At 38.8% G+C, this 13,584-nt stretch overlaps 1 protein-coding gene across 20 annotated transcripts in view; it reads left to right on the forward strand.

Moving 5' to 3' along the window:
- Positions 1 to 13,584, forward strand: part of DIAPH2 (diaphanous related formin 2) — a 503,126-nt gene that overhangs the window by 146,376 nt on the left and 343,166 nt on the right. For all 20 annotated transcript variants that reach the window (XR_014784817.1, XR_014784816.1, XR_014784813.1 and 17 more), the window contains one exon: positions 10,043 to 10,144. Coding sequence is in view for 10 of the 20 variants with exons in the window: in XM_084813816.1 (XP_084669942.1) it covers positions 10,043 to 10,144 (102 nt within the window). In the remaining 10 variants the exon portion in view is untranslated. The remainder of the gene's footprint in view (positions 1 to 10,042; positions 10,145 to 13,584) is intronic.

Below are 13,584 nucleotides of genomic sequence, written 5' to 3' on the forward strand. Positions count from 1 at the left end.
GCAAGTGACGCATAATGTGTTTGTACTCGATCCTTGCCCTTCCTGGCTTATAAAAGCTGCATGAGTGGAACTGGGTATGGGATTGTTACTGCATCAAGCTTGAAGGAGGCAGAGGTAAGACCTTTATTTTAAAAGAAGTTCTTCCAGAATTCCACTGTCTTCAGTTATTTTTGGACAAGGTGCTTGAGCATGTGGTGGCATCTCAGCTTCAGGTGTTCTTGGATGATGCCAGTTTTTCTAGATCTATTTCACATTTTCTAGATCTATTTCGGTTTGGCTTCAAACCTGGTTATGGGACAAAAACAGCCTCAGTCTGCAGCAGAAACTAGACTGGGGGAATGTCTTGCTGTTGTTTCTGCTGGACCTCTCAACAGCTTTCAGTACTATCAACCATGGTATTTTTTCAATTGCTTGGCTGGCTGGTGGGCACTGTTTTACAGTGGTTGCAGTCCTTCTTGGAGGGATTTTAAAGGTGCTGGGGGATTCTGAGAGGCTTCCATATTGTCCCCAATGCTATTCAATACCTACATGAAACTTCTGGGCAAGATTGATCAGGGTTTTGGAGTTCAGTGTTATCAATATGCAAGTGACATGTATCTCTGTCTCTTTGCATCTCAGTTTAAGGAAGCTGTTGAATTGGTGCTCCTGGTCAGTAGCAAGGCAGATTGGAAATTAAGGATTCAACCTGTTTTTGATGGGGTTACATTTCCCTTGGAGACCCAGATATCTAGTATGGGGTTTCTACTGGATCCAACCCTGTGCCTGGATAACTTCATCTCAGCAATGGCTAGGAGTACATTTGTACATCCGTGGCTGGTGCACCAACAGATTCGGCTATTGGGTGGTATAGAAATATAATAAACAATGAACAGACTGCACCCATTCCCAGATGTGTCTGATCTGTGGTAACACATGCCTTAGTTGCATTGTCATATGGAGCTGCTTTGGAATGATATTCGAAAACTTCAGCTGGTTCAGAGAGCTGCAGCCAGACTGTTGGCCACGGCCAGTTAGAAGGAACATATTATTCCTGTGTTATAACAGCTTCATTGACTACCAGTTTATTTATGGGCACAATTCAAAGTGCCAGTTTTGACCTATAAATACCTAAGTGGCTTAATACCAACCTAAAGGACCATCTTCTCCTGTACAAGCCTGCCTGAATCTTGAGAGCATTCAGAGAGGTCCTTTTCTCACTATTGCCATTTCTGAACTGTGTTTGGTAGGGATGCAAGAGGGTGTTTTGAGGAGCTGCACTTTAGCTCTGGAATTCCCTTACTAAGGAGGCTCACTTAGTCCTCTCTTTCTTGTCCTTTCATTGCCAAGCAAATGCTTTTTATTTAGACAGGTCTTTGGTCTATCAAGTGGATTTGTCTTTTATACTGCATGTTGTAACTGACTGCTGGCTTTTTGCATTTTGGTGCTTGATTGGTTTTTATCTATTCTTCCACTTTTATATTGTTATGTACTGATGTTATTTTGTGTTTGTTGTAATTTGTCATCTTGGGTGCTATGTGTCAAAAGGCAGGAAATAAATAAAATAATAAACAAAGGTTTCCTTTCAGAATTAGGAGATAATTAATTTTCAGTTAACCTTACATTTTCTTCTGGCAACAGTTTCTTTCATTGTGTGCATGTTAAATATAATTTTAAAAACTGAACTATATAATGAATTGGTATCTGAAGTCTGGGCATTTTGCAGCATAGCAAAAATTTAAAACTGGTGTCTGCTTAACAAAGTCCTGGAATATTTAACTTAAAAATGTCTAAAGTGAATTAACACAGCCTTTAGCCTTGTGTATTTCATCAGAAATTAGCATAGTCTAATTTAGGTCAAAAGTCTGAGTTTTAAAAGTGCAATTCCTAGCATGTTTACCAAGAAACAGCTCCTGGATTTGAGATTCCTAGCAGTGGGGATTATTTAAACAAATAAATGATGGGTTTTAACTTAATAGATGCCCTTATTTCCATGCTATACTCTAGCTGTATTGTTAGTTCTGTTCCAAAAGGTTGTCAACAAGGAATATTAATATGGTAACTCAATCATTATACTCTTATAAAAAGATTAATGTGAAAAATATTATGTGTATACCAATATGCAATAGAGAACCTTTAAAAAATGTCATAACATCTGAAAATAGAGAACCCATCTATGTCTCTTTACCTCAAGCTATGCCAGGCCATAGCTTAGTGGTAGAGCATGTGATTTACATGAAGGAATTCCATGGTTCAGTCTTTGGCATCTCCAGTTAGAGCTAGGAAATTCTCCTTCCTGAAGTCTTGGAAAGCTGCTTCCAGTGGATAAAATACTGAATTAGATGGACCAATGTTCTTCTGACTCTATATAAGAGAGCTTCCAGTGTTTCTACATTTTTGTAGAGCTCTGTTGAATCTGTGTTGTGTACAAAATACACACCAAAAAAGCACAAATAAATCCTTCACTCCTTATTTATACAACTGAACACCATCTATATAACTAGAAGGCTATTGAGATAGTTACTATGGAGTAGGAGCAGATTTACCTTAATTCCAGGTTGACACATTTTGGAATTTGTTTAATAGTTCATTTAATAGATGGAAGAAGCAGGATGCTCCTGGACTGTAGCATTTTTGAGAGTTATCTGTTTGCGCCTGACTGAAGCTTTTTAAAGTCTATATTGTTTTGGTGCTAAAAGTTATTACTGTGAGAGAACAGAACTAATGATATCAGCAGTGGATAGGTTTGTGTGTTACAATACCAAGCACCTGTCATTTTTTGTTTCTTTTTCTTTTATACAATGAACCGATTTGCCCAATCAAAATAAGCTACCTTGGAGGGGGAAACAACCCTCCAATAACCTGTGGGTTGTAGTAGAGCTATTGGAGGGTTGTTTCCCCCTCCAAAAGCCATGTCACCTGGGCTCAGATGACATGACAAGCCATGCCAGGATGGTGATTATGGAAATTGTGCCCGAGGTGCGATTTAAATAAGCTATTGTGACTTATTTTGATCGTGTGGTCAGTGTCTCACTTTAAGTGAGAACACATTTCTACTTTCTTTGTGGTTTGAATGTCCTTGTCCTATGTAATAATAGCAAAGCTCATTTTCCAAGTGCTGATCCTTATTTAGCCAAAAACACCATCCACACAGAGAGGGGGCAGGGGGTAGCAGCAGGCTTGCAGAAGTAGGGGGAAAAAAACTTGGGGGGAAAACTAAGGGGCAATCCAAAGAACAGCCCAATAAGAACTGAGCATACTCAGGGGCTGGCTGACGTGCGGAGCGGGGGGAATGGAATAGAGTATCCTGGAAGAAGGCATATCAGACTGGCTGGAACCCAAACAGGAACACTCCCTATTGCAACATGTTGTTGAAGATCGTGGTTGTGCATTGAAATTATCCCTGATAAAAACATGAATAAAATATGACAGTTTAGCTGTTGATTTCAGTGTAACATTAAGATTAAACAGTAATATTGACATAAGTGACTAGACTTTTGCCATATTTTTAAATAATTTACATCTAAAAAGACATGACAATATACAATGTAACAGTGACAAAATCCTACCCCAGACTTCAAATTTAAATAAATGAATACAGATGCTTAGATTTCAAATTTATCTCAACAAGGGCTCATGGCAACTAACACAAAAATCAGATATGCAATTAAATAATTATTCCTCAATAAATAATGATTAAAATACTAAAATGCAAGTGTCTTTATTATAAGTTACATTACACTTGCATAACCCTAGTCATTAGAAGTCAGTTTAGATTCAAATCAAAGGAAAACAAAAATTCTGCAGAGCTTCCAGAACATGTTCAGACTGTAACTTTGGTAAGTCTCTAAATGAGGAGTTCCACAGAACAGTATGGATTTGTTACAAGAAAATGTAACAATGGAGATGATATTAGGTAACAGTGGAATATAGGAGAAAAATTGATTGCAACAGTTTGTGTTTTTAGGGTGCAGTCCTATGCATGTTTAGACAGAAAAAAGTCCTACAGCTCCCAGCATTCCTTAGCCAGCTAGGAGTTGTAGGACATTTTTCTTTCTAAATGTGCATAGAATTGCGCCCTAAAGGAACTTAGGAACTGATAAAATCTGTTAAATTTTGTTTTCTCCTTTTGTTTGTTCATAGCCAAAAAATAAATAAAAAATACTTGAACTAATGTAATAAAACTCCTATTTAGAGTCTGGCTGTGGCTATACAGATTGATTGTGAAGGCACTCAAAAGTGTATCACTGCGTATCTCCCTTTTGTCATGTTAGTTTAGTAGATACTTCAAGGGAGAAGCTGCAAACTGGTTATGGTTCCCTCCTCCCTTCACAGAGGCTATTACAACCATTACTTTTTGATCAGGAGAGGAAGAAGTGAACTGTCACAATCACCACTTAAAAAAAAAAATAGGTTTTTTGTTCTTTTTTTTGTTCTTATTGACCCTATGTAATCTGTATCAGCCTTGGAGGCTGGAGAGTGGGATGGAAAATACTTAAATAAGTAAATGGGAGCAGCTCCCCCCCCCCCATTCTGAATTGTGAATAAGAAACACAGCTGCAAAATCCCTCTTCCTCCCTCACATTTAAGTGTGTGTTTGGGGTGCATGCACACACATATTTGGTACTTGGTACAAATATTTTGATATTTGGTACAGTCATCTACATTTATAAGATTGATGGTTATTACTAAAAGTGATATATGTAATATATTTACAATATGGGTACATAGAAGAAGCCTGAGCAAAAATAAAAAGTTGATTCATCAGCTGGAGTTCTGGTTAGCTGATTCCTTTTTCTGTTGCTTTATTTTTCCTTAGACATAGTGTTAGGGGGGCTGTCATAGCTCAGAGGTAGAGCACATGCTTTGGAATTGGAAGGTCAAGGTCCTATACCTGGCTTCTTCAGCTAAAAGGACCAGGTAGTAGATGATGGGAAGATCTCCTGCCTGAGATCCTCAAGAGCTGCTGCCAGTCAGAGCTGACAGTAGTGGGCTAGATGTATTACTAGTCTGACCTGGTGTAAATTAGCTTCCTATGGTACCTACGATGCCAGTAAGTATAACAAACTGTCCTAGACGCAAAATGGTTAGATATTCTAATTGGGAGTATATTGGCAATAGCTTTGTCTATGCAGTATTTGCTTGAATTTGACAAGGATCCAATCTGTGTACATTATGATAGATTCTCCATTATTAAACCTAAATGTGTCCAAGACCTGAGTGACTTAATGAGATGTTTTGAGATAAGAAAGAAAGGTTATGTTTTGGTATGCAAGAAAGGGCACTGTGGTTCGATATCTTTACTTAACTAACCTTTAAGTGTGCAATTAACATTTAAAGAAAATAAAGTTTGTGGAATGCTGTTGAATAATTTGCAGAAATGTGGAAAGTAGTTAAATGTCTCAGTTCTGTTTAACAGGCAGTTTTTTAACATCACAGTGCTGACATACCATAAAATTAGAGCTATGAGGCATGAAAGATTGAATATGAAGTGTACTTCACTGCTGTCACAAACACTTTCTTTTGGCTTTCCTGTCTAAAACAGGATCAGTAAGGTGCCACTTGAAATGTGATTTTCTGCAAAATATTGAACTATACTATCTGTTATGCTATGAATGTGTTGAGTTAATGGGTACATGTATGGAATGTATTTAAATTAGACCTGGGAACAACTGTCACATCTTCATTGTAATGAAAGTTGCTTGTTACTTCAAGGGCTTTAGCTGTTGTTTGCCCTATGCCTAGTTTTACAGACTAGTCTGTAATCTAATGACATTTCCATCTAGGTGTTATGTATGGAAACAGTGAAAATTTCTGGAAGCATTTTGCTACATAAGGATTAAAACCAAGCACACTTTATTTCCCACTGATGTTGGTTGCTCTTAAGTACATTTTAGCTTTTTGAGTATGGATACCACAGCTATCTCCACAGCGGAATGGAGATGAGAGGTTCGAAGCTAGTTGGCAGTTGAAATGTTAGGCAGTGATAGTTGACCATGATATGTGTGAAGGAAGGCTGGAACTAATACCAACCTCCCTGCAAGGTAGGCCAGACCAACTCAGGTCTCTGTCCCCAAATGATAACCCACTAGCCACCCTTGCTGGCCAGCCGGCACTGGACTTAGCACCAAGGTTTACCCAGAAGGAAGCACTCCCCACTCTAAGGTTGAATAAAGGTTTATTAAAAGGGAAAAGTTAAGGGTGGAGGGGAAAAGTAGAATAAAAGATTACATAAAGTATGACATTCAGAGAACCTTCAAGACAGTACAACTATGCAAAACAATAAAGCGCTGGCCACCTATACATTACTGAAGTAAGGGCCTCCCGGGACAGGATCCTTGCCAGCAGCCTAACACGGCAGAATACAGCTGGGAAGAAGGGAGACCATCACACCTTTGCCCAGACTTTTATTGCCCAGCCTTGGAAACCCTGGGCAGATTTCCCCCAGACAATCTTAGGCCTGGACTCCAAGCCTCTCACCCCACCCCAGAAGGGGCAGAGTTTTCGCACCAATCCAAGCTGTTATCACTGTCTAACCTTGAGCACCAGGGACTGGGAGTTACAGCGAGATAACTGTTCACAGGTGGTTATATCATACATGCTTTCTGGGCCTAGCTTGATGGCTAGAGAAAGCCAGCCCATTGTTCTTGACAATGCAGTAGCTTTTTCTTGCAGCTATGTGGTGATGAGGCAGTCTTCTGTTCCAATACGTAGTAGCAAAATAACTCATTATGGCCTCCTGTGGCAGGTGATGGTGAATTTCATTCTCACCAAGCATCACAGCACTTATAAGATTGCTTCACATTACTGAGATTGCAGGAGAAAGGAAACCCAGTAAATACCACATAAAAATGATGATAGATATACCCTCCAAGATACTCAATGTGGCATTTATTCCACTAACTTGAGTCTTTAGTTTCTTCCCCTATTGGATCGCACATTCACATAACAAATGTATTTTGAACATATCCATGTGGTAAACAGTGTGATATTTGAAGAAAATGACAGACATCTGCAAATATGGAGTGGGCAGACAGCTGGAAGTTGCAGCTGAACATGCTCATCCAGGCATATTCATTGTGGGTTTGCAGATGCATGTTTCCCTTGGAATATTTACAATTGACTGTATGACATATCGTGAACACATTTGCCTCATAAAGCACCAGGAGTCATTTTCAACCATGCTAGGAACTATGACAGTATGGCCTTCTTTGAGATGTTTAAAAATCAGCTCAGCCTATATTGACATAAAACATAGAGATGGTCTGGGCTATTCATGTTTCTCTATATCTTTGTTAGTGAGGGGGAAAGTCCATTGGTGAGAAGACTAAGAGTTGCTGTACAGTTGACCACATCCACCCCAGCAATGGATGTGGTCAACTGTCAGCTTACTCCCAACTGGATGTAAGATCAGCTTACTCCCAACTGGATGTAAATGTGTATTAACAACTCACTACTTTGTTCTGGCACTGTCAGACTGATCTTCCTCCTCTACCATATGCTACCAATCCTTTCCCCTTGAGTTTTTTTCCATTTAATTTCTAAGCCTGAGAGCAAGGCCTGAGCCTCATTTTCATTTATGCACAGTACCTGCCACCAAAACTGCATATTGAATTTAATTGATATGAGCCACTTTGGGAGACACTTTCCCCCTGAGAAGTGGGATAAAAATATAATAAATCAGTAAAATAAATCAGTGTTTTCTAAAGGATTGATTCTTCATAAATATGTAGTGGTTAGGCTGTGTTCCACTAACTAACCATGTATCCTTGCAAGATCTATCTGAAGGCTTTCAGTGCTGTTTGACCAAACCAAATTCCTCCAAAATATTTCCTAACTAATCAGCTTCAGTTAAAGGCTGCTGGACAAATAACAACAACAACAAAAATGTCTTCAGTGTCACTAGTAAAAGAAATCCCTGGTTTTCTAGCACCCTAAGATGTTTGCAATCATGTTTATTCATGTATTGTCTTACATTAATTATCCCAATATTTTGTTGATATTCACATTAGGCACATGACATGTAGTTATTTAACTGTAATGCATTTTTAAATTACTTTATACTTTGATGCAATACCATCAGAGGAACTACAGCTGAAAACACTATAGCTTATAGCTCAAACCCTGAAGGACATATGCAGGATTGGGGATACCACCCTGTATTCTGTATTTTGTGAGTAGCTCCTGGTTATTTCAAGTCCAATTTTGATTTATCCTGGAATAAAAATAGTTTCTATATCAAAGAAAAGCAAAAGCAAAGGGGTAAAATAGTAGTATCAACACATTATTTGATTAATGTCTTGGCACCAGTTGTATATGGGTGGGGGTACACTTTACCAGGGCCCATACATCTGGGGGCAGGGGGACAGCCCAGCCTTGAGACTAAATTGTAGATCATGCTTAAGGATATTTATGGAAATGTATTTTCCTGTCTGTATCTCATGGAGTCAACCAGAGGCAGTGTTAGAGAAAAACAAGCAACATTTTGAACAGTGAGTTGCTGGCCCAACAGCCTCTTCCCTAGAACAGAGAAAGTGTGTTTGTGCAGTTAAACTAGGGCTTGTTTTGAGATACAGTTTTGTGTTTCCATATGTGATATGCTCTCTCAAGAACTACCAGTCCATAATTCCTTGTGTATAGGCAGGAGGGAGAGACAGCTGGTGGGAGGGACAAAGCACCATAATAATCTCAAGCATAGTGAGCCAGTACTGCTGGTAACAGGCCCAAAATATATGTGAGTAAATATCTAGTTCACAGGAATCATGTTCCACCTTCTCTGAAAATTATTAGAATCTTTATTCGGAAGGAATGTTTTCAATGGAACTTGCAACCAGTAACATTTGTTTTACATTTCGTTCAGCCCTAAAAGGTGTGACTTATGTATCTGAAATATTCCTGAGAATTTTCCTCATGAAATATCAGATCTGAAAACAAAAATCTTGAAGTCTACTTTTGTAAAAGATTATGAACTACCCCTACTTATCTTATTAAATGGGATTTACAAAACAAACAACTCCTGCAACTAATTTTCAGTAAAGCCTGTATAGTACTACAAATTTTTAATGGTTTTTTGCACACTACCAGTGACTGTGGCAGAAACTGAAAAGTTACGGCAACCTAGGACTTGTAGGCATTCTGCTATGTGGCAAGAACTGGTAAGCCATTTAGCTATTTTGTCTCTTGAGTGTGTGAACTTGTTAGAGAAATTGACTTTGGGGAGATAATTCATGATTTTATCATGGAAAAAGCCAAGAAAACAAAACATTAGAGTACATGAGTCTATTTATAAAAATTTTGCTGCTGTGTCTGTGGCATTGATAGGATAATACCTTTATTAGGACCAACAAAGACAGTAAAAAAATAATCAGCAAGCTTTGAAGGATTCTACTTCAGGCTGGATGTTATATAAAACAAAAATAGCAAAAGGACTGTGTGTGTGTTTTGGGGCACAGTAGAGAAGTTCCAGTGTAAGCCATGGTGTGATTTCAGAAATCTAGAAAATGTAATTTCAGAATTAAAATAGAAACTTTCCTTTCATGACTCATGGTAGCCATGGGATAGGATTGTAGTATGCGTGTGGGAGGGGGGCATGTTACAAGTTTGTACTGTTGCCTGATCCCCAAAATTATGCTTGGGCCCTGGATGTGCAGAACTCTTCACCAAAACTCTTCAGAAGCATGACTTTGTTGAGAAAAGGCTGCTCACTTGAAAGTTTGATGTACAAAACCATTTACTAAGCTTTTTAACAGTATTGGATAAAGGTGTGTATATCTATGGTTGGGAAAGTTAATGCATCTAGCCAAATTTTGTTTTATTTATTAAGACCATAATAGCTAAACTGAAAATAATCTTTTGACATTATGATGCATTTTCTACTTAAGAAAAATAAAAAAGCTGTTCTAACTTTTGTAAGGTCAGCAATTATAATACTGTTGGAGAAGCTGCCTTATATATATTGGTTGGAGAAATGGTCTTATATTTGGTATGCTTTATTTTTTGTTGTCTAGTTTTTTTAAAAAGTATTTGATAAGAAGACAATACTCCTGATTTCTCTTCCTTACACTAGAATTTGGTTAAGAACCTCCCTGAACAGAAGGAGCTCAGTGCCTTAGCTGAACTGAAGAATGAATATGATGATCTCTGTGAACCAGAACAATTTGGAGTTGTGGTAAGTTCTATTTTGTGCAGTCAGCCTGTAATTAGCATGTGCTTTCTTTAAGGTGTTTCTCTGGATTCAACTACCACAGAAGTGTTAATAATACAGATGGCTTTGTTACCTATGCAGATTCCTTTCTGAAAACTAAACATTGTCCCCCTTCCCTGACAAGCCCCAGTACGGCTTGCAAGATCTCATTTCAAGATCAGGGTTAAAAAGGCAAGGAGACATTCTTTCCCTCTTTCCCAAAGAAGTCCACTCCAGGTGTTTCTTGCTTCCCTGCAGCAGCTCCCCTTGCACAGCCCAGTCTTTAGTTACTTCTCTTAATCCATCTTTTTTTTTTTTCTTTCTGCTTTGGAAAGTGAAGCCAGTTGCAAGCTGGGCTGGAGAATGGAGAAAGACTGCAGAGGTAGAGATGCTGAGGGAAGTAAAACCAAGGGTAGAAACTACTCTCTGCCTTTCAGTCAGTCAATTAATTTACAAAGCAAATCTTCCTCTTGTTCTTAAAACAAAACAACAACAACAACAACAACAACAAAAACCAACTACATTCCATTGAAATAAAGTGGCAGGAGTTTGTTGACTGGGAGACATTTGGAAGGAATATATTCTCAGGTTGATGGGTGGAGACTGGGGCTGCAAAGGTGGAAGATAGTTCTGGGGTAGGGAAGCAAAATAGACTGCATGGGGGATGCAGCTTTGGACATGGAGAGGGAGAAACTAAAACATAATGCTGACCAGCACCACAGAGGGAATGAAACTGGTATGGCCAGCCTCTCCTCCCAGTCCACCAGTTGGATCTGCAGTATAAAGGAAGAGAGGAGGAAGGGAACAAGCCCTTGCGAACACCATTTATAACTAAAGAATGTACTCTCTCCAGCCTTCTTCCCTGAGCATTTTTGCTCACCTGGTAGTGAGTGGGTATGTCTAAGGCTGATCATTACAGTAAAATGTATACTACTTCTCTTCAAATGAGTATGACCTTGAGTCAACATAGGTACATCATATTATGCTCTGGAGCGATAAATAATTGTTGGCTTAAAAACATTAAAAGACGGGCACCTTGCTCTTAAGTATGAGCTTCTAAATTGTTATAAACCACATCAAGGGTCCCTTTTGGGCAGTATAAAAATGAAATGCAGTATATACATTTTTTTTTATAAATACAGTATGAATGCTATCAGGATTGCTAACAATAAAAAATGGTAAAACAACCTACAATACAAGAGTTATTAAAAGGAGTGGATTCAAAAGCAGAACAGAAAGTAATATTTTCAGCTAATGTGGGTTTTTTTAAGCCTTCATGAGGGCTGAAAAGACATAGGTGTCAGCACCAGGCAATCCTCCCTTTGGAGAAGATTCTGTAAGTGGAACACGACAGCCTAAACCACCCATTCCCTGGTTGCCATCCCACTTACCCCTCCACACGCACATACCCTCTGATGACACTGAGAGAACAATGACACATAGACAGGTACGTCAGGGAGAAACTTATACAGAAAATCCTCCAAGTAGTTCACAACATACTAAAATCAGTACAGAATTTATCACCCCTAAAAGTGAAAATTAAAGTCTGCATACATAAACAGCAGTATACTAATTAAAAACAGCAACAAACACATGTGCCTACCACATCAGCTTCCTGAAATGGCCTTTGAGACAGTACTGCATTCACCACGTTCTAAAAACAATGGAATAAATTGTTGACGCTCCAGTTCATACTAAAGGTGCCTTTTTGCCTGCCAGCCAGAATAGCTATCAAATAATGAATGAGAAAAGTTAATTATGTATTGGCTTGGTGTCTTCTTTGCAAGTCATGCATTGACAGAAATGGATGCTTTGCTCCATGTAGAATCACTTTTTAACAAACGATCACATGACATGGATATACTCAAAATACATTTGCTGCATCAAGGTGAAAATGTTCTAACCCTGTGAGCACTGCTATATATTTCTTAGAGATGACACAAAATAAAGTAGTGACACATATGAGAAATACGAACTGTGACATGACTCTCTTCATATAACATATTTCTCTAACCACAGATGTTAGCTGCAGTTTTCATTATGGCCAAAATGCTTCCCATTTAAAGCTTGTGACCAAGAGTCAAGAAAAATGTAAAGCTACTAGGCAAGAATAATATATTGTTCATCTAACCCGCCCCCCCCCATATTAACAGATTTGTGTACAGTTATGTGATCTGAGTGAAGCAACTCAGCTTTTGTTTCTGTTACCTTGTAAGAAGCCTCTGTTTTCCGGGGTAGAAGGTTTATATTCCTTTAGGGCTACATTAAAGTCATGTGAACGTCTGTCCTTTGAAACAGAGTAGCCATACTTTAGTGTGGTCTCTTTGGATTCCTAGGGTGTCCCAACATTGAATACAGTATTATGCATTTGACCCTGAGTAGATTTCTCAGTCATTTAATAGTTCCTTCTTTTTGACCCTGTAGTTCAGACCAAAGCATTGGATAAGGTTGCTGGTTGTCTAAAACTACATCTTAAGCATTTGATTGATACTATAGTTTTCCAAATAATTGTCCACTTCAATATCCACAAGAACATAAGAAGAGCCATGGGTGAGAGGTGTTGTTGCGCTCATGCCCTGCTTGTGGGTTCCTGGTTAACAGCTGGTGGGCCACTGTGTGAACAGAATGCTGGACTAGATGGACCCTTGCTCTGATCCAGCAGGGCTCTTCTTATGTTTGGCTATTATGTTCTACCATGTGCCCCTGGCCTATTTCCTCCCCTTCTACATTTGGGCAATCAGAAAACTTTTTCATCCTCATCCCTTTGGGATGCTTCCCAGCTCCTGTCAGCTTTCCCTCAGGGTTTAGTTTGAAAGCTGCTCTGCCACTCTTTTTATGTTTAGCGCCAGCAGTCTGGTTCCATTTTGATTCAAGTGGAGCCTGTCCCTCTTGTACAGGCCCGGCTTGTCCCAAAATGTTCCCCAGTGCCTAACAAATCTGACCCCTCCTCCCAGCATTATTGTTCACAATCCATGTGAACAATAATTACTTCTGGGTAAGTATTTTGCCATCTTCAAGCCACACTAGTGTTCTTAAATATAGGCACTAAATTTTGAGGTAGGCGTGTGTGTGTGTGTGTGTGTGGGGAGTTGTTGTATGTATCTTTGTCCATACTTCAGACAACCAGAATGAATTGTATTCCATTCTTGCACATATCAAAAGTAATTCTTCTGGACTGAATAAAGATTTATCTGATGTCGATAATAGAGCACAGACTTCAGTGTAAAATGATTATGAACTAAATGCTTTGCCTGGGGCTGTGCTTTTTATTTTCAGCATCCAGTCTGATTTCTTCTCTGCCTCTGTATTACCATGTAATCCTTTTGCTTTGTGCTAAATTTCATTCTAATGCCCCTTTTCAGGAAACTGTGAAGCTTTCTTTCAACAGCTATTTCCACCCTTTTTTGTTTGAGATATATATATAT

The sequence above is a fragment of the Heloderma suspectum genome, chromosome 9 (assembly GCF_057233095.1).
Source record: "Heloderma suspectum isolate Gila_16-S chromosome 9, 16-S_ref, whole genome shotgun sequence".
Lineage (NCBI taxonomy): Eukaryota > Metazoa > Chordata > Lepidosauria > Squamata > Helodermatidae > Heloderma > Heloderma suspectum.